The 25,180-nt window shown below is 41.3% G+C and overlaps 1 protein-coding gene across 5 annotated transcripts in view; it reads right to left on the reverse strand.

Moving 5' to 3' along the window:
- The window catches only part of GPD2 (glycerol-3-phosphate dehydrogenase 2), a 156,288-nt gene that overhangs the window by 31,684 nt on the left and 99,424 nt on the right, over window positions 1-25,180 (reverse strand). For all 5 annotated transcript variants that reach the window (XM_060177915.1, XM_060177916.1, XM_007524302.3 and 2 more), the window contains 2 exons: window positions 6,896-7,060; window positions 5,936-6,080 (listed from right to left, as the gene is read on the reverse strand). In XM_060177915.1, coding sequence (XP_060033898.1) covers window positions 5,936-6,080; window positions 6,896-7,060 — 310 coding nt within the window. The remainder of the gene's footprint in view (window positions 1-5,935; window positions 6,081-6,895; window positions 7,061-25,180) is intronic.

Here is a 25,180-nt window from a genome sequence, read left to right on the forward strand (position 1 = left end):
AAATCACTCATAAAATTATAAATAAATAAAATCCAATAAATTTTATAACTGCAAAGCAGAAATTGACTGAGTTTGGAGTATGGCACCAAAGTAAGAAAGCAGAAGTACACTAGAGTTTGCAGTGAGTACCTCCCTAATACTTCCTCTCCACTTTTCCAAGCTTTGGGTCCATGATTGCTCAACAATTTGTTTGGCTTTGTATGTTAACTCTCTTTTCAGTCACCAGGTTCCAGGTGTCATCAGGATGCCGGCCAGACTTCCCTGGATTGAAGACCCCACCAATATGTCCTGGAGCTCCGCTTCCCCAGAGACCCACCCTACTAGGGAAAGAGAGAGGCACACTGGGAGTATGGACCGACCAGTCAACGCCCATGTTCAGCGGGGAAGCAATTACAGAAGCCAGACCTTCTACCTTCTGCAACCCACAATGACCCTGGGTCCATGCTCCCAGAGGGATAGAGAATGGGAAAGCTATCAGGGGAGGGGTGGGATATGGAGATTGGGCGGTGGGAATTGTGTGGAGTTGTACCCCTCCTACCCTATGGTTTTGTTAATTAATCCTTTCTTAAATTTAAAAAAAATTTAAAAAATTTAAAAAAAAGAAGTTCCACAAAAAAAAAAAATTATAACTGCAAATTGAAGATGGATTAAGATCAACTTTCTATGCTTATCTCTACACAAAATAACTTTTTGTGAAAACTGGACATTCAGCATATCTAATGTAACTGCTCCATTTAAACCACAAGTACTAGGTTTTTCTTTGCAAAGACACCCCCCCCACACACACACACATACCCTGAATGGCCTGCCATGTGCACAGACTTTTCTTTGGAGAAAAGAACCACTAGAGACACAAAGTCTGTACCTCTGTTCAGCACACGCATGTGGAATAGCACCACAGAAGTGTGATAATCACTTAAGCCTTTATCTAAGAAGCTACCTATCCTCACTCAGTTACTAAAGAAATCACTTTGTTTTCGTCATAAATTCAAAACGAAGGGGCAGGTGGTGGTGCACCTGGTTGAGCGCACACATTACAGTGTGCAAGGACCCAGGTTCAAGCCCCTGGTCCCCTTCTGCAGGGGGAAAGCTTCATGAGTAGTGAAGCACAGCTGCAGGTGTGTTTGTCCCTCTTCTCCCCCTCTCCTCTCAATATCTATCTTTATCCAATAATTAATTAATTAAAATATCTAATTTTTTAAATTAAAAATGAAAATATTGTTTTTGTCTCCATGACTATTTTATTTGTGTTTGTCAGAAATCCTTCTAAAATCTTAAAAGAAACTAGTCAATTATAATGTTTTGTAGACAACTAATTTGGTTCTGAATGGATCTGCTTTTACATAGGAAATAAGCTCAGAGTTTAAGCTTTCAAGTTCACTAGTAATAATAATACAGGTATATACATAGATAAATTCCACATCCTAACTTTTTAGGGACGAATTCTGTTACTATATTTTATATGCAATAACCATATTAGCCAGACATCACACACTGTATCTGAGTAACTCAATAACCTAAGTAAATTTCAGCATGAAATTAGAATATCCAGCAACCTATAATATGAAATGCTGCCTTTAATATCTTTCAGTGCAATAAAAGCAGTTTAAAAGGTGACAGTGATAGTTACCAAAACACACCTGGAACCTGTAGAGAATCAACTATTCGAGTGAAGACATGTGTGTCAAACATAAAATTAACAAGCTCAGAGGGGAGACAAAGCTATTCATGAATGATATAAAAATTTAAGAATCCATTTGGAAATACCTTTCATATTTTTAATCACCTAATTTGCACAGTCCCTTGGGGAAAAGTTTGTTTCCTTACAAAGGGTTAATTCTGTAAGGTCGCACTAAAGTTTGAAAAATGGATAGCAAGTATACTGATGTAAGTTATACTGTGAGACATAGACTTCTTTTCTCAATATGCACTATTCAGTTTACATCAGAAATAGACAACTGAAAGTTTGCTGCTAATTTATGTATGTGTCAAGAATTAAATGTAAGGAATGTTATTTTTTTTCTCATGCTGGCCACTGATTTCCTGAACCACTCTTATTTAAACAGAAGTCAATTTGTTCTTAATAATTTTATTACTTTTATTTAAAGGGTACGGGGAGATAGAGGTGAAAAGAGACAGAGACACCTGCAGCCCTACTTCACCACTTGCAAAGCTTTCCCCCTGCAGGACATGAGGAAAAAGATGACAGTTTCACTTGGCTTTTCTTTGTTTTTTCTATCATCATTCTTTAAATGATTACTTATATTTCTTGTTTATCTATAGGGTTACTTAGACAGTAAGATGACCAATCATGTTTTCACTTATTTAAATCTACAATATTTCTCAGAATTCTTCATAACCATTTATTATTTTATTTTATTTTATTTTATTTTATTTATTTGTTTATTTTTGCCACCAGGATTATTGTTGGGGCTTAGTGCCTGCTTGACAAATCCAGTTCTTGGAAGTCATCCCCCAATGCACTTTTTTTTTTTGAACCTAGACAAAAAGAAGAAAGGGGGAGAGGAAAAGAGGAGTAGAGAAAGAGAGATACCTGCAGCATTGCTATGCTGCTCATGAAATTACCCCCTTCTCCCCACAGATGAGGACCAGTGACTTGAACCCCCGAGTCTTCTGCAGGATGACACGTGTGCTCTAACAGGTGCATCACTGCCAGCCCCTCCCTATTCCCACATTTTAACTTTACTGTGTTAAAGGAATCCTTTATAAGTGTCACATGATTTCTTATAATCTTACTAGTCACTGCAGATAAAGCAATCACCAAAACAGATAAAAGAAGAAATCAAAAGGTGATTGCCAAATCTATACAGATTAGTTACTATGATGAGCCTGCTGAGGTCACAAAGTTAGTATCTGGGGAAGATGATTAGCAAACCCACAACTTCCACATAAAAGTGCTACCTTAACTCACTCTACAGTGTCCTTATCAATGCATCCATGAAAGAGAAGCCTGTCTTTCCTCTTTAATAAGAAAATCATGTTCATAGAATTGAAATGATATGTCCCGAGCAATATCACTAGTATGTGGCAGAGCTCACACAAGAACTAGTAGGGAATAGTATGTGTGCAAGACAGCAGGGAACAGTAGTAAAGGAAAAACTGACACAATGCATAAAAGACCAGGCTGCATTTAATAGGAACAAAACATATGGAAGGAAGACAATGACACATGTGTCAGTAAAAGAATGCTTGGAGGGGCCAGGCAGTGGTGCACCTGGTTAAACACACACTACAGTGCACAAGGACCCAGGTTCAAGCCCCTGGTCCCTACCTGCAGAGGGGAGGCTTCATGAGCAAGGCTGTAGGTGTCTCTCTGTCTTTTCTCCTCTCTATTTCATCCTCCCCTCTCAGTTTCTCTCTGCCTCTATCCAATAATAAAAATACTTTCAAAAAAATTTAAAAGGAAGCACGTTTGGTACGCTTTGACCTCTCTTCAGGACAATTTAGTTATTGGAAAGCCAGTAATCAATAAAGCAGCAGCATCTATCATGAAATAGAACAGCACTGCCAGAGAACAGAGATGTCAAAAAAAGTAGTGCAGACTGTATACCCACCTATTTTATCAAAATTAATGTATTTATACTTCTTTTTATGGGAAATTATGAAAATAGAGGATCAGTAACTGATTCTAACCACCTTACCTAAAAGTGAAACCATGACCTCATGCATAATCACAGTGCTATAGATTATCACCATTATTATTAAATATATTTTCTTCTTTTCTATATTTAGATCAAATTGCACATAAAACTTCAGGTCCACCATAATAAAATCATATTCTAATATTAGTGTTTTCCTGGGACATTAAAGTTATTTATAGTGATATTCTAATGACCATAAATATTCTCTGTGCAGACGTAGCAAACTTACTGATCTACTGCTCTGAAGTTAAGCACTGGTTTCAAATGTTTATTGACTACAAATAATGTCAAAATGAATACCTTGAGCATAAACCATTGCTCATGTAAATTACTAGTTTGTCTACTAGATTTATTACACATGATAATACAAAAATGCTACACATTCTATACTCTTACTAAGACCACACAACTCCTCTACACAGGTCTTAAAATATGCACTAGGAATAATCATTATAATTAGTTAGAGGCATGTAAATGTCTCATTTTTGTTGTTGTTGTCATGTGGGCATCATCATTCCAGAATGACTTTTTCAGATTATAGAGGCAGAGAGAGAGAGAGAGAGAGAGAGAGAGAGAGAGAGGGAGGTGTTGGGGGGGGAAACACAGCATTGAAACTCCTTCCTTGTGTCACACATATGACAGATCAAGTTCACTGTCCAGAAAACTATCATACCAACCCTTCTTTTTTTCCTCTTTTCCTCTTTCTTTCTTTCTTGAAGGGGTGGGGATAAGACACTATAGCATGGTTGTTGACACACGAGATACAATCTCTCATCTATGTGTGACTGGTGTCTGTAAAACACTCAAAACCCCAGCTTAGATTCTTTGCCACTGCCATGCAGCAAGACTCCAAAGACCTCCTCCACCCAGCCCCCCAGCCCCTTCCTTTCTTTCCACTCATTCCCCCAGACTCTTGAACTTTGAGGATCATGTTAAGAGATAAGCCAGAAAAAGAGTGATGATTACTGCATGGTCTAACTTGCAGGTGGAAATTCAGAAACAAGGCCAGCCTTGTTTCTTTTCTTTACTTTATCAAAAAAAAAAAAAAAAATCAGGGGCCCGAAGTGTCTCACTAGAGTAGGCTCCTGCATCACCATGCCTGGAACCCAGCACCTGAAAGAAGCCTGTGCTGTGGCTTCTCTACCTCTCTGACTTCTTTCTGGTTTTCAATTAAAAATTTGCCTGGAGCAATAAAGTGGTGCATGCACATGGTCCCAGTTTCATACCTACAAAAAAAAAAAAAATCCATATAGGGGAAATACACTGGTGGTGTATTGCAGCAAAACAAAGAACTCTGGGAAAGTGGGGCAGAGAGCTTAGGGGAGGGGACAGAGAGGAGGTTAGGGGAGGGGACAGAGAGGAGGTTAGGGGAGGGGGCAGAAGGAGATTAGGGGAGGGGTAGAGAGGAGGTTAGGGGAGGGGCAGAGAGGAGGTTAGGGGAGGGGGCAGAAGGAGATTAGGGGAGGGGCAGAGAGGAGGATAGGGGACAGAGAGGAGGTTAGGGGAGGGGACAGAGAGGAGGTTAGGGGAGGTGGCAGAGAGGAGGATAGGGGAGGTGGCAGAGAGGAGGATGGGGAGGGGACAGAGAGGTTAGGGGAGGGGACAGAGAGGAGGTTAGGGGAGGGGATAGACAGGAGGTTAGGGAAGGGGGCAGAGAGGAAGTTAGGAATAGGGGCAGAGGTGTGCTGGGGCTGGATGGTGGCACACCTGGTTGATTGAACATGTTACAGTGCACAAGGAACCAAATCAAGCCCCCACCCCCACTTGCAGGGGGAAAGCTTCAGGAGTGGTGAAGCAGGGCTGTAGCTGTCTCTCTGTCTCTCTATCACTCCTTATCTCTCGATTTCTGGCTGTCTCTATTCAATAAATAAATAAATAAACGTAAATAAAGATAAAATTTTAAAATTCTAAGTAAAATTAGAAAAGAAGGAAGGAAGGAAGGAAGGAAGGAAGAAAGGGAGGGAGGGAAGGAGAAAGGAAGGAAGGACAGTTGGAAGGAAGGAAGGAAGGAAGGAAGGAGAGGGAGGGAGGGGAAGGAGCAAGAAAAGAAGTAAGGAAGGAAAGAAGGAAGGAAGGGAGGGAGGGAGGGGGAGGAAGGAAGAAAGGGGAGGGAGGGAGAAAGGAAGGAAGGAAGGAAGGAAGGAAGGAAGGAAGGAAGGAAGGAGAGGAGGAAAGAATGGGAGGGAGGGAGAAAAGAGTGATGTGATAAAAGAAGACACACCCACAGGACTTGGCCCTCCTTTCCTGGCGATGCTGCCATGCTGGGTAAGTACCTGTAGTAACCAGGCATGACAATGTGGACACCCGCACTGGGCTGGCAGATCGGTGCTGCGTTCTCATCATCCATTTTGCGCACAGTGTCCGTGAAGGGCCCCGTAGCATTGATGACACATCTGGCTCTCACGTCAAACTCCTGCCCTGTGGAAGAAAGCAAAGTCCATCTCACACCCCTGGTTTCTCTGCTTGCTGATGTGATTTGGGATTATTCATTTATCTATTAATGTAACCCACAATGGCATCTACTGTGTACCACACAGCATAACAGGAGCTGCTAGAGCTGTGGAAAAGCTACACAGAAGGTTTACGTCTGAGGAAACCCACCAGAGCAAGTCCCAACTGAAGGAAAGCATACTCTTTTCTCCTGCCGGCCCTCAGTGGATCTGATTACGGATCTGGCATGGAAGTGAGGAAGACAATAAATAAGCCCATTCGCCTTGCAATAGCAATGCAGACATGTGAACTGATCCAGGTGCTGGTGCTGGTTGTGTTCAAGGAAGACAATATAATTTTGAAACTCTCCCTATATGACAACCCTGGATCCAGCACAGGCAGGAAAATCTAGCCAAAGGGAACATGACTGGCTCTAATGACATGGAAATGCACTGCCTCCTGTCACCCAAATGAGACTCTGAAACTTGACAGATTTATTTAATTTTATTAATAACATGTTTTTGTAAAGAAAAAGGGAGCGCCTTCATAGCTGTGGGAAGTTTGTGGGCATTTATTATTATCATCATCTTTATTTTTATGTAACACAAAGAAGGAGAATTGCCAAGACCCACAGGGGGGAAATTTTCATATTAAACCAGTCATTGTTGACAATAAGGAATATAATTAATATGGCTCTGAAAATCTGACTTCCATAAAAGAGAAGTGACAGAAAAATTATGATTCAGTCATTGCATGGGTAAGGCGAGATGCCAGGAGAAACCTCCTTCCCAGGGCCTTCATACCTGTGAGCACATCCTTGCACCGAGCACCCCGCACATGCTCCTCCCCAGTCTCCGGGTCTTTCTTCTTGAGCAAGCTCACGACTTCCATGTAATTGGCAGTGGCAGCCCCGTACCTGGCAGCAGTGAGAGCAATGGCCAGGTTCATGCGTGCATCATTGTGTTGTCCTACAGCAGGGGGGAGACACCCGGGGGGGGGGGGGGGACAGAAGTCACCTCGAGCCACAGACTGGTAGCACACAAGTATGTCACAACAGATATGTCACATCTGCCCCTGTCATCAAGAATCTACTTGATGGCTGGTCAGCTCGACAAGACACAAGTTTCAAAAGACATCATCGTTCTGGGCCAGGCACTTATTTACCTGCCCCTTCAGCAAGTGTGCTGAGTGTACCACCAAGAGAGGGGAATATATTTCTTTCTTACAAAGCTCATACCAATTATCTGAAAGTTAAAAAAAATAAGTAATTATTTCAGTTTGGGAACATATGTATATGTTAGACTTTCCCTACTTCAGATAACCAGGATGCATGGAAGGGAAGCAAACTCAAAACTTCAGCATGTTTGACATCCCAACTGGTATTGATGATCAATCTTTATGAGTATGTACTCTGTCGAATATTCAAAATCAAGAACGTAGTCTTCCGTAAAAAGCATCTCTTGCTACCCTATCAAAGCATTTTCTCAGTTTGAATTTTGATTAGCACTCCTTGAAATGTAACGTTTTTTTTCTAATTGCACATAAAAGATAAGAAATTAAGCAGGGCAAAATTTAATTACAGAACAATTCCTACCTGTATTGTAAAAGATTTATTGCTGAAAAATTCTAGTTAAAGAAAACTAAAGGGAAGGAGCAGGAGGGAAGATGATTAATCACTTTAAAATACTGGCATCACTAGGGAATTTTTCTATTTGTTATTGCCAGTGGAGTTAACGCTGACCGGGGGAATTACTCGGCATTGCAGGGGCCAGGTTCTCTGTGCCCTGAATAATTAATTACCCACAGCTAGATGTATCGAAGCAGGGTTCAGATTCCCACACGTTGGGATAAGTTCTATCAAGATAATACTGATAAAGGGATGAATTTGTAATAGATATTGATGTTGATTTATGTTGCCAGCATACCAAACATTTAGTATAAATGGTTTATGTAAAGCTCCTTCCTTGTGATTCCATGTGTGCAGGGCCAGAAGCCCCACTCAGGTAATCTGTCCCAGCTAAAAGGGCAAAGTTATAAAGAGAGAATCAATGACTGGAGAGCCTGCATCCCCTCCCCCGCCTCAAACACCATATTCTGAGCCTGCCAGACTAATACAATCAGCCAGGAACCTTTTCTTCAAAATTAAATCCTCAATCAAGTGGAGAACATAAATTAAACCCCAAGGTGCACAAAAGGAATGGTTTTATTCAAAAACGAGCAGAAAGTAGAAGGAAGAATACAATAGAAGCAGTCGTCAGCAGGCCTAGTGGTGGGAAGGAAGAGTAGTAATTCTCTCCATTTCAACTCTGCAGGATCTGAAGTTGCTATTAAAAGAGTCAGTGGGTATATTTAAAGTTGAGAAATTGATTTTAATGAATGTATGGAGTTCTTATTTAAAATTGGAGTATGTCCCATGAAGTTAAATACATGAAGACAATCCTAAGAAACAAACAAAAAATGTGCACTATACATCTCTTTTTAAAATGTTATTACCTTTATTGATTTATTTACCAGGTAGAGACAGAAATCAAGAGGGAAAGGGGAGATAGAGCGGAAGAGAGACAGGGAGACAACTGCAACTCTGCTTCCCCACTTGTGAAGCTTTCCCCCTGTAGGTGGGGACTGGGGGCTTGAACATGGATCCTTCTGTACTGTAGCATGCTCAGTGAGTACAGCACATGCCTTGCATGAGTGAGGCCCAGGTGTGAGCCCCAACAGCACAGAACAGATCAGTGCTTGACTCTCTATCTCTCTCCCTCATAGCAATAAATAAAATATTCCTCTTTAAACATTTAAAAATATTTTTTTAAAAAATCACATGAAAAAGTACCAGAATAGCTCATCAAGCTCTAGTTGATTCTTTGCTTTATTTTGTGATTATATCCCTAATTGGATTATAAATTACAATGCTGTTCAGGATAACTATGATTAGGGACAGCAGGGTAGTTCACTGGATAGTGTGCCAGCTTTCATCCTAGCCCCCACAGCACTGGAGGAAGCTTCAATACTGTGCTATCCTTCTCTCCTTCTGTCACTATCTGAACAAACTGGCCTGAAGCAATGAAGCTTCAGAGATAATAACAACGACAACAGAGGTCAACAAAACCACCTGAGAGTATGGCAGAAGAAACATTTCCCCGGGATCTCCACCCAGCGGTGCAGCCTTGGCCTCAACCCATGCAGTCTGTGCATGGGTGATTCTCATCAGCCACAGTTCTTTTTGTTTTTCTGGTTTTTGTTTTTAATTTTATTTATGTATTATTGGATAGAGACAGAAATTGAGAGGGGAGGGAGGGATAGAGACACATCTGCTTCACCACTCGTGAAGCTGTCCCCCTACAGGTGGGAACCAGGGGTTTGAACCCAGCTCCTTGTTCCCTGTGGTATGTGCTCAACCAGGTGCCCCAGCCTGGCCCCTCACAGTTCTTCTACAGCCGTTTTCTTGACTATTAGACTATCAAATTACTCACGACTCCCTAGAGGTCCATGCCATTTGACACCTTCTAACTTTTGTCCACAAGGACTAACTCCAACTCATTTTTCAGTTATTATTCTCCCCTATGGAGTCATGTACCAGAGGTTTGTTCTTTCAGGAAATATTGTTAATTCCTTCTTCTGTCTTAACAACATACACTGGACATAAAACTTTTTCTTAACAGACTTTATGGTACTATTGTCACTCATGTATACATGAGCTAAAAATAAAAATAAATCTGGTGATGAGTGACAAATCAGGAACCTCAGTGGTACAGAAGGTTCCATGTCATCTCTAGACCCATAAAACATTCATGAAAACCTCTTCTAAAAACTAGAAAGTTTCTCATCTCGCCTTATCCCAATAGTGGGGAAACAGGAAGCTTTACTCATTCATTTTTCCCTCCCGTTAGTACAAGAAGCAGAACAGGTTTTTATTGTGTTAGACTTAATCAAATTCTACTCGATATGTCAAGTCAACAGGTATTCGATTTTTTTTCTTCTCTCTCTTCTAAGAGACAGAATTCTTTGTCTCTTGTTAAAACTTGATAGGTGTCAAGGCAAGAAGTTTGAAGGGAACAGGAAAACCCCAGAAATGTGTAAAATCTCAAATTATATCCATGTTCATTCGTTTATTTAAATAAGTAGGACAAAAGTGATATACAATCCTAAAAGTTGAGAGCTTGTAACCTGACTTTCCTCCTGCCCAGGAGCTCATAAGGCCAGCCAGCAACCTTCTTTCAGAGACTCATTTACCATCTTGGTCTAAAGGCAGAACCCCTCCCCTCCCCCTCAGTCCCCCACCCTGAGATGCCTGTCATAAGGAGTATTTTTCACTATTCTAGATTGAACTCAACACTAACACACACACACACACACACACACACACTCCCCTTCCTGACATTTTCAAAAGCATCTATATGCCACCTGCAACTTTATTTCTGGAGGGTGGCAGTAGGGGGAGGTTGACAGCATGGCTTGTCACTGAAATGGGATACAATGATCTCAAACACCACCCCCTCCACCACCCAGTTGGTCTGCTTATTAAGTTTGGATTTTTCAATCTGCTTCCTCAGAGCCAGGCAACCAGACACTATTCACTCACCAGTGAGTAGCTTGGTGTTGCCACTCACAAAAGGACCCGGACGGGGACTGCGAAATCTGCTTCCTACTCAGTTCTCCTATTGACGTGAAAGCTTACGTATGTGCACAGACTGAACTTACAGCTTGGATGGGAGAAAGCACATGAGAATTCGACTATAACTGTTTCCTCTTGTTTGGAAAAACAAAATACAGTATCTACTCAACAGAAGGATAAAGTTCAGGGATGCGGGTATATAGCACACGGTCATTCAAAAAGACTCTCCTGCTTGAGGCTCTGAGGTCTGGGGTTCAATCCCCGGCACCACCATCAGCCAGAGCTGAGCAGGGAAAAAAAAGGAGGAGGAGGGAGAAGGAAAAGGAGGAGGAAGAGAAGGACGAGGAGGAGGAGGAGGAGGAGGAGGAAGAGGAGGAGGAGGAGAAGAAGAAGGGGAGGGAGGGGGGGAAGGAGAAGAAGAAGACTGAAGATCAGTAGTGAAAGATAAGGACTTCGTCTTAATTCTTACTAGCCTTACACAGAGGCTAGTGAGAAACTTTAAGTGAAAAAAATTTAGGGTGAAATCATCTAAATGAAAACACTTAAACATGTTAAAGACAGCACTATTACTCTCCTAGGAGGAAGCAGATGCAAAATTTGACAACCGAAATAACTTTAAGAAAAGAATGATCAAGGGTAGAAATGAGTGAAGGATGAGTGATACTATAGAAGACAAAACCCTAAGTAACACATTTCCTGCCGTTTTCCTGGCTCCTCAGATCTCCAATTCCATAATGCTCTGAAACCCTACAGACTCTCACCAAGGCAGCAAAGTATCACACGGCCACTCACAAGGTGCAGATCCATCTATGAAGCAAGGACTCCATACAGTGTACACAGACTAGCAGCTACGCAAACAAGTCCTCCATACAACATGAACTAATGACTCCATCGCCAATTAAAAGTGTAACTGCTGGAATGCTGAGAATATTTCTTTCTGTTTCCCTGTGCTTTCAGCTGATTCTGGTGCAGTCACATGATTCCTTCAGGCAGAGAAAAGGGACCTTTGGAAGAAAGAATACCTCCCCAGAACCTTTTGTCCAACAAAGTGCACAGGGCACACCTGGTCTGTTCTCTCTGACTGATTGGCACAAGGACTTCTTGGGCAGCATCTGCTTAGCAGCCTGGTACAGGACAATCTACTCAATACTCAATGTGGTCAATGCATTGACATGTTTTCTTTTTCTGACAGAAAGCATAAAGGTAAAGGCTGTTGAGTATGGTGATGTGCTTAAGAGAGTTTACAAATTCAGGCTTAAATACAGGTGACATGGAAGTTTAAAATGGACATCTCTGGATCAACAATGGTAGAGAATGTTCCATCCTCTGAAGGGAGGCTGGACAACATACTCTATATTACACCTGAGGAAGATGGGTCCTGATATTGGGGCAGCTTGGAACATTCCTACTCATGACCACAGAATGTGAGCTCAGATCTACAGGGATACAGAGGTCATATAGGCTCCTAAGCTGAATATGGGCCCCAGATAACATCAAATCAATAGGATTTATAGTCAACATTATTAGTAGACCTTTCCCATATTTGGAGGCTACTCTCTTCCCTGATTCAGCTTTCTGGTCCTTTTTCCAGCCATGATACCATCTCCCCAGACTTGGATCCACCAACATATTAGATTTCAGGCTCAGGGGAAAAAAAAAAAAAACTAGTATAGCCACAGGCCCTTTGGAATGTAACTAAAATATGCCTACTACTATCTACAAAACGGAGGAACCCCCCCCCCTTCATCAGCACTAATCCAGCCTTTAGGTTCATGACGGATCAACAATTTGTTTGGCTTTGTATGTTAACTCTCTTTTCAGCCACCAGGTTCCAGAGGCTAGCATGATGCCAACCAGACTTCCCTGGACAGACAACCTCACCAATGTGTCCTGGAGCTCTGATTCCCCAGAACCCCACCCCACTAAGGAAAGAGAGAGACAGGCTGGGAGTATGGATCAACCTGTCAACGTCCATGTTCAGCGGGGAAGCAACTACAATTACCTTCCACCTTCTGCATCTCACAATGACCTTGGGTCTATACTCCCAGAGGATTAATTAATAGAAAAGGTATCAAGGGAGGGGATGGGGTATGTAGTTCTGGTGGTGGGAATTGTGTGGAGTTGTACCCCTCTTATCCTATGGTTTTGTCAGTGTTTCTTTTTTATAAATTAAAAAAATTGGACATCTCAAAAATCAGAATGTACTTTTTATAGTAAGTTATGACAAAGCCATTTCCAAAAGAAACTTTATTTATAAAAGGGATTATTGGCATGGGAGAGGGAGCAAAGCTCAGTTCCTTAACTACTCAGTTAAGGGAGAATATGGAGGGATTGAAAGGCTATGGCTTTGGAATAACTGAGTCACCAAGGTGGGTGTGACCTATGAACCCACATGCCTAAAGGGATGATTAGTGCTTTTGCCAGCACTGTCCAGTGGTTGTATCCAGAGAGGACCAGTGAGGTTATACAATGCCTAAGAAGCCTGACTTCCCATGGATACCTTGCCCTGTCAGCCCTCCCCGTCAACCTTTTGTCTACTTTTTCTGCCTTGGGGCCAACATGCCTGAGAGGGATTGAGCATTGACGGAGGTGAAAGGACAGATGCTTTATAAAGAAAATAAAAAATAAAATCAGATATCATACCATTAGGTCTATATTTATTATGAAATCTTGTATGATTTATTTTTATAAGCCATGATAGAAGCTGTCCCAATTTTTCATATCCTGAATTCATAACCTTTCCCAAGACTTGTGACAATGTCACCCCTGCTTAGACTCTAAGCTCAACCATATGAAATTGTTTTGGTCTATGGCCTAAGAACAGGCTTTATTCCTACATCAGATCAATGGGGAAAATAGTTAATGGTACTTATATACTTTCCTCATGTTTGGGACCTACTCTCTGCCCTGATCCAGCTTTCTAGTCCTGTTTTCAACTCTGACACAATCTTCCTAGACATTACTTTTAGTCCACCTGTATGTTAGCTATCAGGCTCAGGCAAAAATTACTAGTCATGGGCCCCTTGGAACATACCTAAAATGGACTTCCTAGCTTCTTCCCACACAAAGACATCTCATTTTCTCCATGCTTACCTTTGGGTTCCTGTTTATTAAACAATTTGTCCTACTTTATATCTTACTACCTTTCAGCCACAGGCTGCAGATGTTACCATGACACCATCCTGACTTCCCTGGGCAGACGACTTCACCAATGTGTACCTGAACCTCACCTCCCCAGAGCCCTGCCCCACTAGGGAAAGACAGAACAGGCCGGGGGTGTGGATCCACCTGCCAATGCCTATGTCCAGTAGAGAAGCAATTACAGAAGCCAGAACTCCCACCTTCCGCACCCCATCTTTGGTCCATACTCCCAGAGGAATAAAGAATAGGGAAGCTTCCAATTGAGAGGATTGGATATGGAACTCTGGTAGTGGGAGTGAGGAATTGTACCACTGTTATCTTACAAAGTTGTTAATCATTATTAAATCAATAATAAAATTTAAGAAAAAAAAGAACAGATTTTATCACATACACACTCACTCTGGCAACGGAATGGAATGCACAACCAGGGGCTGGGCAGTAACATTGTGTGTTAAGCACACATGGCACGAAGCACAAGAGCCAGCATAAGAATCCCAATTTGATTCCCCACCTGCAGGGGGGGGGGGGTCACTTCACAAGCAGTGAAACAGGTCTGCAGTGACGATATCTTTCTCTTCCCCTTCTGTCTTCCCCTAATAACAAAAAGGGCACAAGGGCAACAAAATGGAAAAAATGACCTCTAGGGGCAATGGATTTGTAGTGCAGGCACTGAGCCCCAGCAAAAATCCTGAAGGCAAAAAAGAAGAAGAAGAAGAAGAAGAAGAAGAAGAAGAAGAAGGAGAAGGAGAAGGAGAAGGAGAAGGAGAAGGAGAAGGAGAAGGAGAAGGAGAAGGAGAAGGAGAAGGAGAAGGAGAAGGAGAAGGAGAAGGAGAAGGAGAAGGAGAAGGAGAAGGAGAAGGAGAAGGAGAAGGAGAAGGAGAAGAAGAAGAAGAAGAAGAAGAAGAAGAAGAAGAAGAAGAAGAAGAAGATGGAGAAGAAGATGGAGAAGAAGAAGAAGTGCAGACTATTGATATATTTTCTAATATCTGCAATCATCACTCACTTGAGCACACATGCACTAGATGCTTTTGATGTGTCAGGATTGTGACAGAAAACAGATTTACAACAGATACCAATATAGACGTATTTCTAATTCCAGGAAACTAAAGGTGTATATAGAAAGAGTCCATCTCCTTTAATTTTACTTTCATATTTGTTGAATCAGTGAGTATTCATGGCTACAGAACATAACTAGGGCTGGGGGAGACAGTAAAATAGTTGTACAAAAAGACTTCCATGCCTGAGACTGTGAAGTCCCAGGTTTAACCCTCAGTGCCACCAGAAGCCAGAGCTAATTAAGTGTTCCAGTTAAAACACAAATATAGGAGGCCAAATGGTGGTGCTCCTGGCTCAGCACACATTACAGTGTGCAAGGACTCAGGTTCAAGCCCCTGGTTCCCACCTGCAGGAGAAATGCGCCTCAAGCAAAAAGTAGTGTTGTGGGTATCTATCTATCTATCTATCTATCTATCTATCTATCTATCTATCTATCTATCATCTACCTATCTATGGATTTATCTACCTCAATCTACCTACCTCCCCCTATCTCAGTTTATCTGTATCCATTGAAGATAAATAAAAATATTTTACAAACACATAGCTAAAATCAAAGGTCAAAGAGTGTTTAAATAAAGGGATTTTGGGGGAGTCGGGTGGTAGCGCAGTGGGTTAAACACAGGTGGCACAAAGCACAAGGACCGGCTTAAGCATCCAGTTCAATCCCCCGGCTCCCCATAGGGAAGTCACTTCACATGCAGTGAAGCAGCTCTGCAGGTGTCTATCTTTCTCTCCACCTTTCTGTCTTCCCCTTCTTTCTCCATTTCTCTCTGTCCTATCCATGACGACATCAATAACAACAACCACAATATCTACAACAAGGGCAACAAAAGGGAATAAATATTTTAAAGGGGGGGGTTTGCTCCATATCCTCATTCTCCACTGTGTATATGTGTGTCTGTGTGTGTGTGTGTGTGTGTGTGTGTGTGTGTGTGTGTGTGTGTGTGTCTGTGAGAGAGAGAGAGAGTCTTCACTTTATCAGCAGTCTCTCTACCCAGATATTCAGCAGACAGTAGAAACAGGGTGTCTCCTATAATAAAATATTTAGTAAATAAATAAATACCTATGATAAAGCAACGGTATATGATTAAACTAGCAAAAGGCAGATTCACCAATCCCTTTAACAAATATTGATTAAGCACATATTGTAAGCTACACACAATGCTAGGCACTAAGAAATATTACAATACAGTAGAAGAATAAGAACTTCAGTGGTTTGCTGCAGAGAAATACAACCTAAAAGACAGATGAAATCAAGTAAAATAAGACAACTATAAATCATGATAATGAAACAGAAAAAGTAGGAACTCCCCACAACAGGGGCTTACTTCAGACAAGGAAGTTAGGGAAAGCAGTTCGGCAAGCCGTAAAGAAGATGCAAAAAAGGTACAGAAATCCAGACAGTCAATGGCCACCACCTATAATCTTTAATAACCACTAATTTGAGACTATAGCCTTAATTTATACTGAGCACACATTACAAGAATTGTGAATATGTCATTAGTACAGCCTTACTGATAAAAGAATACCTGCAATGTGATTTTTTAAATTTATACATTTAGGCACTCACATATATTTCATATATTATCAAGAAGTAAGTTTTAAAACACGACTGGAATGATGTACAGTTCTGTGTGAAATGTCTTCTAGTATAGACCAGCAGAGATCAAGATAAAAGCATGATATTCAAAGTTTATGAATTGGAATAATTTGCTATCACCTACCCACACTAGAGTTCTCAGGAAGGGACACTTGTTAGCACGGAGTGTGTAATCATTTTTATTATCAAATACAAAAGTACAATTAAATACAGACACAGGATGTGACCTGCATCATAATTCTGCCCAGCCTTCCTCTCTACAATATCCCTTTAATTATCAGGGCCTTTTGTTCCTTTTGTGTTTCTTTTGTCTCACCCAAAGTTCTCGAACAAGCTATTTGCAATTTGAATAATTAGTAATCAGTGCAGATCTGTGGTCTTTGGCCCTCTATAAATGAAACATTTTGAGATGCCTTATCATGACATATTTAGTAAAGTTTCTGTATCCTCAGGACTTAATCTTGCAAAAGATTTCAAAGAGTCTAATAAAGAATAAGTATTCTACTTATCAAATACTTATGAATCTATCTAGAGTTTAAACTACAAACAACAGGATGTTTTGAGTATTCATTAGAATATCTATACACAAAGGTAACATTCTATAAATCAACTTCAAGGAGGATCTCACCCTTCCAGTACCTCAGTACCTACCTAGGATAATTCACTCTCTCTCAATATGTATATGTACATGTACGTATGTGTACATGTACATATATATATATTAGGGAAAGGGGACAAAGAAGCAATGTGACAAAAAATAAACTGAAGTTGAAAAGTGGAAGAAAGAGGGGCAGTGGCTATGAAGTAACAGCAGACCCTATAGATTCTCCACCAGAACAAAGATCAACAACTACAAACCTCATCAAACTACAGCTGAGACCTTGGCAGAAGCATGAGCCTCTGGTGGGTGCTCCTATGTGGGTGGGCTGAGAAGGGGTGTAGGAGCCAAGCCAGACATGGAGAAGATGAGGACGCCAACGCCAACGCCAACAGGAACACGTCTTTTTTTTTTTTTTTTTTTTTTTTCCTCCAAGATTATCACTAGGGCTTCATGCTTGCACTTTACACCTGTGGCTTTTTTTTTTCTTTTTCGATAGGACAGAGAGAAATTTAGAGAGGATGGGAAGAGAGAGGGAGAGATAAAGGTAGACACCTGCAGACCTGCTTCACTGATTCTGAAGCTTCCCCCCTTCAAGTGGGGAGCCAGGGGTTCAAACCGGGATCCTTGCTCGGGTCCTTGTGCTTTGCACCATGTGAGCTTAACCAGCTGCGCCACTCCTGGCCTCAGCACAATGTCTTAATCTAAGGTGACTGTTCTAGCAATATCCAAGATGGACTTATATCACAAATACTGATTGAACTCCCACTTATATGCAAGACACTAGACAAAGACTCATGGTGGGAAGTAGAAATCAGAAGAGATCAGATTGATCCAACTGCCCCAGGACTCTGAGCCGCAACAGCAACTTTATCTTAGAAAAGATAAAATGACTTGAGAAAGTCCCAAGTTCTAAACAGTCTCTCCCCTCCTTGCCTTAGTTTCTCTTTCCTCTGCAGTTTTCCTAAAATAAAACAAAACATAGTGCTCCAGACGGATCATCTTTCCCCTCACTGTAGAAGAAGTTGGAGAGTTTGGCTCATGCTGTAGCTACTTCCAAGTCCCATCTCCAACTACGAAACCCAGGCTGGTTGCCTCAACCAAGTTCTTGTCACTCATTTACACAAAAGGAATAATCAAGAATTAATTTAGAGTTAATAGGAATAAGGGACACAGGAAATATACACTATGATGTAATTGTTCTCAAATATTAACTGCTTTTATTAAAATGTAAACTATCTTAATATTTTAATTGCTAGAAATTTAAATATTGTAGGGGCTGGGTGGTGGTACACCTGGTTGAGCACACATGTTACAGTGCTCAAGGACCCAGATTCAAGCCCCCAGTCTCCACCTATGGGGGAAAGCTTTGCAAGTGGTAGAGCAGGGCCGCAAGTATTTCTCTGTCTTTCTCCCTCTCTACCACTCCCTTCCCTCTCAATTTCTGGTCGTATCTATCCAATAGATAAATAAAGATAATAAAAAAGAAGCCACTTCAATTCACTTCTAAAACAAATTTAAATACTAGAAATTTAATTACAGGAAATTATTAGAAAATCAAGGTGACTTTATCCTTTAAGACTTACGGCTACTGCCTGAAATTTTTTATGGATTAAAAAAAAAAAGACACCCCCCCCCTTAGTTCTAAATGCCATGAATCTGGCAAACTTTTCCAGAAATGTGTGGCTACTAATCAACCATCTCTTCTATTGCGAACACTGTTTGCTCTTTTTGTTTCTTCCTCCTATTCTTCACTTGTAAACTGCTCACAGGCACGGCATTCTTCTCCATATGTCACAAACAGCAGGAGTAGAGGAAAATGACTTTCAATGCACAGGAAAAAACTGCACTACTGGAATCACAGTATTTCCAAATATTATAAACCCAGAAAACTGCATCTTCTCCTATATAATAGGAAGCATCTGCCACTTGTCACAAAACAGACCGTGACTGACATGGTACCCTGAGACAAGAGGCCCAAGTTCTAGTCCTGCAAGTAGCCAGTAACTGAGTGTGTTTCTATGATAGATCATCACCTGGGTTTGTGCTATTTATGTTTCTGAAGCTCCCTTTTCCATCCTGTGATCCTCACTGAGAAGCAGTCCAGCTCCTCTTAGAGGAGAAAATGAAGACCCAACAAGACAGGGGTCTCCCCACCAGTTCCAGCAGTCAGATAATCCCAGCACAAAGCCAGTCCAGAGCTGGCCCCAGAGAATCGGGCCTGGGAATGCCAATCTCAAAACGGGATTAGTGATGGCAACAACACCAGCCTTCACTCAGTCATGTTCCCTACCCACTGAGCCACCTCCTCAGCCAACCAGCCCTGTGACCTGACAGCAGAGATCCAGCCATCAACTGGAGTGACACAGCATACTGGGCATGCTGGCCTCCACAGTGATGCCTTCAGAGCACATTCTCTGGGACACAATGCCATGGAGGCTCTGGTTGGTACAAATAATCTATAACGGCTTATTCTTCAAACGATGCCTTCAGCTTTCAGGGTTTTTTTGTTTGCTTTTAACCCCCTTGCACGAAATTCCCTGTCTCCTTAAGTTAGTCAGATTTCCTGTCTATTGCCTGCAGCCAAAGACCTCAGTGAGGCCCACCCCCAAGCTCCCAAGTGCCTCAGTTTCGCAGCTTGGCTCAAAAGGTCTCGACATCATGACCTCTGAGCTCTAATAGTTTTGCAAGTTATAATCAAATGAATCAGCTGAAAAAATGACAAGCGGGGCCAGGCGGTGGTATACTTGGTTAAGCACACACATTACAGTGTGCAAGGAGCCAGGTTTGAGCCCCTGGTCCCCACCTGTAGGAAGAAAGCTTCACAAGCAGCGAGGTAGTACTGCAGGTATCTGTCTCTCTCCCTTCTCTCCCTTTCTCCTTCCCTCTCAATTTCTCCTGTCTCTATCCAATTAATTAATTAAAAGCTTGACAATTGAATCCTCTGACAAAATAAAACATTTAATAGGAAACCAATACACTCCTTAAAAAAAAGATAGCAAAAAAAATAGTCCATCCAGAACCACTGTTTGCATCCTTCTTATGAGTGAATATAGGCACACAGTTTTTTTTAAAGCCTGCTGGAATGGTTCGACCAACCCCAAGGGTGATTCTGAGTGTGTGCTACATAAAAAAATATATTGAATCTTGTGCTAAGGACCAGCAAGGGAATTTGAACTAAGAAGCAGCCTTTTGAGAGCCTTTATCTGTTGCATGGAATGTTGCACTGTATAGAATCTCTCCCTCTCTAATCACAGGAAGGTTCCACACCTTATCAAATTGTTATCAAATCAGCCTGACTAGGGTCCAGCATCCTGATTTCTGTGAAGAAAGTATTCTGCTGCATTACTGTGAAAAGCAGGTTAACTCTCAGTCACCCAAGAGAAGGACTGTGCCTACAGACTCAAAACACCTGACTTAAAGATGCAGCACTCCTGTGGGCACAACCTTTGACCGTGTGTGTTCATCTCTGAGTAGGGTTGACAGGACTTCTCTGCTAGTGTTCTGCAGGCCCTGAAGGGGTCAGTTAAGAGCACAGGTGGGACATTTCCAAACATTGCCAAATTTCCCGCATGCCGAGAAGAAACTGCGATTGTTATCAAAGACTTCCTCCTACACTTATCTTCCCTTCCCAGATCTTTGAGAGGGTGCTCTAGTTGTTATAGAAACCATAAACACTCCTCAGCAGTCAGAATAACAGCTTTAAATTCAACCTATATTAAAGATATATGTATTTAGGACTTGAAGCTCTAAACGAGAAATAATTTTCTTTCTAGTGACAGAAGCAAATAACTCAGACTCAAAACTGAATTGTGACCAGTTATTGTTCCAAACTAGAGGAGCAAAATCTGCGCCCTGATCTGCTTATTCAGCTGAGTGTGCCGTGCAGTTTGGTTTCCTTTCTTGCAGATCCAGGATCTCACACAGGCACGGCATTGCTGTGCTCCAAGAAAACTTTATTTAAAGAGTCAGGCAGTGGCACACTCAGTAGGGCGCACAAGTTACATTGTGCAAGGACTTGGGTTCAAGCCCCTGGTCACCACCTGCGGGGGAGGGGGAGTAGGGCTGCAGGTGTCTCTCTTAAAAAAAAAAAACAACTTTATTTATTGGACAGAGACAGAGAGACACCTGCTGTCCTGTTTCACCGCTTGCTTGCAAAACTTTCCCCCTGCAGGTGGGGACCAGGAGTTAGAAACTCAGTTTAAACTTGCACATTTAACATCTGTTCTCAACCATATGCACCACCACCTGGCCCCTCTCTTCCTCTCTATCTCCTTTCCTTCTCAATTTTTCTGTCTCTATCCAAAATAAATGAATATTTTGAACATTTTATTTAAAGACAAAAAACTGAAATTTCATACTTTTGTGATGAACTACTGTGTTACAACCAATTTTTATTTGTGAATTCTGAAATTCAAATTTACACAGATTCACAGCACAAATCTAATCATTTAAAACAAAATATTTTAGTTAAGAATCTGACCTCTGCTCTGGGAGGACAAATATATGAAGGACTCAAGAAGGAGCAGATCTGGTGGGCATAGCTCTTGAGAGTACATAGTATTCAAAATTCCATTCTACTTTTGTGTGTGTTCACACATTTTGATAAGAAGATGATTTTTTTTCTTTTTGTCAGAGCACTGCTCTGCTCTGGCCCATGGTGATGCTGGGAATTAAAGCTGGGATCTTTAGAGCCTCAAGCAAGAAAGCTTTTTGCATAACCTTTACCCTGTGTCTCCAGTCAAAAACTGAAATTTCAAACTCAATGAGGGTAATTTTTTTTCACAATATGTACCTACTGAATACATCAAAACACTGCTGTTATCAACACAGTCAGACTACCTGCAGTGATTTTCACCCTCAACCCTCAATTCCTAGCAAACCCCAAAGGCATTTTTCAAGGAAATAGAATCATGGATTCTAGAATTTGCATGGAACCATAAAAAATCTTGAGCAGTCAAGGCATTCCTCTCTTTCCTCCTCCTCCACATCCTTCTATTCCTCTCTCAAACTCTCATTGTTAAATAAACAACTTAAAAATATCCAAACTATACAAAGAACTCATAAAACTTAAGAACATAAAAAATTAAAAATTAGGAAGATGTGAACAGACATTTCTCCAAAGACACATCAATGTTAAATAGGCATATTAAAAAACAATGTTCAGCTTTCTTATTACTAGGGAAGTGCAAATGAAAAAACACATCTCAGACCTGTAGGAAGAGTTTAGATTAAAACATACTCTAAACATGTGTTGGCAATCATGCACAGAAAAAAAAAAAAAAAAACACTCCAGTGCCTTGTGAATATTAGTTCAGCCCTTATGGAAAATGGTACAAAGATTCCTTTAATCCCTCTCCCTCCTTTAAAAACAGACAAGTTGCTCAGCAGTGATATGATGCAGGTGTGAGGTTCTGGGTTTATACCCAGGCACTGCTGCAAAATAAAAAAATTCCTTTAAAAAAAAGTTAAAATAAAGGTGGGGTGGATGAGGAGATAGCATAAATGGTTATAAAGACAGACTCCCATGCCTGCAGCTCCAAGGTCCCAGGTTCCATCCCCTGCACTACCATTAAGAGAGCTGAGCAGTGCTCTGGGGGAAACAAATTAGGATAGAATGACATATGGTACAGAAATACAAACCCTAGCTATTTATCAGAGAATATGAAAACACTTGCCCTCTGGAGGGCAGGGAACACCTGACTGTGGATCTAACCACTGCCTCCCTAACTGTGAAAGACATGCTCAATAGTCTATAGTTTGTTTCAATGCCCCCAGCAGGGCTGTGGTGGCAGGTACAGTGACTCACACTAGACCCTGTATTCATAACCCCTGAATTCTGACAGCTTTTTAAGCCCGTTAGGAAAAAAATCAAAGAGAGTAAATAAATATGCAAGGATTAAAAATGAATGATTCTGTAAATAAACTGAAGAATCATTCTGAGAAGTTATTACATAAATTAAGGTATAATAGTACTATGGATATAGCTCTTTCACCCAGAAAGTTCCAAAGTCAAAAAAAAAATCTCCTTTAGTCTCTGGAATGAGAAAACATGAAGACCTAAATGTGAAAAATCAACACAAATAAGCACACCCTCAAACTTCCACTCATTGTAATATTCACAATACAATAGAAAATTGAACATGTATTGATTTGCTATACTTTTAATTTCTTCTTACTCTTTATTTGGTAGAGACAGCCACAAATCAAATGAGAAGAGAGAGACAGAGAGGAAGAGAGGGGCCTGGTGTTGGCTCACTTGGTTCAACACACTAACGTGTGCAAAGACCTGGGTTCAAGCCCCCGGTCCTCATCTACAAGGAGAAAGCTTCACAAGTGGTAAAGCAGGGCTACAGGTGTCTCTGTCTCTCTCCTTTTTTATCTCCTCTCCCCTCTCAATTTCTGTATCTATCCAAAAATAAATAAGCTAAATCTAAGAACCAAAGACACACCCCTCTGACTAGTTTAGTCACCTTAAAAAGAGGGTTAAAATATACTATTCCACTAAAATGAAACTTTAAATATAGCATATTGGTCTTCAACTTAATAGGAATATCCAATTTTGTCAGGAGCACTATATAAAGAAGTTTTTGCAAAACAAACCTCCCAGGACTTTTATGCGAGCGTATGTTCATTAAGAGGAAGGGTGACTACTTACACACACAAGGTGCATAATGAATTCAGTATGTCTGGGCTTGGCTAGTGTCACTGAAGCACATGCCAAAAGCACAGACTAGAAATCAAAATGCAGTTTGTCAAAGTAAGATCTTTGACAAATACAAGTTAGACAGAAACCCCACCACTAGGGCTGTCACATTGCCTTGGTGAAGAGGGATGGCCAGATCAAGATCAGGCTGCAACTGGCGTCCCTTATTCTGTTTCTACAAGGTTGGCCCTCTCTCTCTCTCTCCCTGGCTAAGCACACAAAATCAGCAGGCATCAAGCGTTCTTCATTTCCCTATGTGTTTGTATCTCGAACACTGTTTCATAAACTTTATTTATTTTATGAGAGAATCTGGGAGCACCTGGTTGAGCACACATGTTACAGTGCACAAGGACCCAGATTCAAGCCTCCGGTCCCTTTCTGCAGGGGGGAAGCTTTTCCAGTGGTAAAGCAGGGCTGCAGGTGTCTCTCTTTCTCTCTCTCTCTGTCTCCCTCTTTCCTCTCCATTTCTGCCTGTCTCTATACAATAAGATAGATAGATAGATAGATAGATAGATAGATAGGTAGGTAGGTAGGTAGGTAGGTAGGTAGGTAGGTAGGTAGGTAGATAGATAGATAGATAGATAGATAGATAGATAGATAGATAGGTAGACAGATAGATAGATAGATAGATAGATGACTGATAGATAGACAGACAGATGGAGGAGAAAAGAGCCTGAACACAGCACTGTTCCTATGATGGTGTTGTGGAGCAAACTGGATCCTGGAGCATGTCCTGTCCTCTAATATGTGGAGCTATTACTTATTTATTATATTAATAAGGAGAGGTGCAGAGAGAAAGATAGAGAGTGACCAGAGGACTGCTTATGGTAGTGCAGGAGATTGAACCTGGGGCTTTGGAGCCTCAGGCATGAAAGTCTTGATGCAGAACCATCATGTTCTCTCACATCATGGTCTCTACCACACCTATTTTTTAAAAAATATTTAGGAAAGCTATCAGGTGAGGGGACAGGATATGGAGTTTTGGTGGTGGGAATTGTGTGGAGTTATACCCCTCTTATCCTATGGTTAATATAAAAATATTTTGATTTATTCATAAACTAGATAGACAGAGAGAAATCAAGAGGGAAGAGTGATATAGAAAGGGAGAGACAAGGAAAGACACCTGCAGCCCTGCTTCACCACTCCTAAAGTTTCCCCCTGCAGGTGGGGACCAGGGGCTTGAACCTGGAACTTGTGCACTGTAATGTGTACTCTCAACCAGGTGCACCACCACCTGTCCACCTCTTTTCTTTCTCCCACACCTACTTTAGGTATTTGTCTCTCACAGAACTTCTAGAGGTACTGAAAACCATTAGTTTGTTTATGTGAATCTCCCAGTTAAAGAGAAAGAGAGATGCAGCTATTAAGAACAACA

This window comes from Erinaceus europaeus, chromosome 18 (genome assembly GCF_950295315.1).
Source record: "Erinaceus europaeus chromosome 18, mEriEur2.1, whole genome shotgun sequence".
NCBI lineage: Eukaryota > Metazoa > Chordata > Mammalia > Eulipotyphla > Erinaceidae > Erinaceus > Erinaceus europaeus.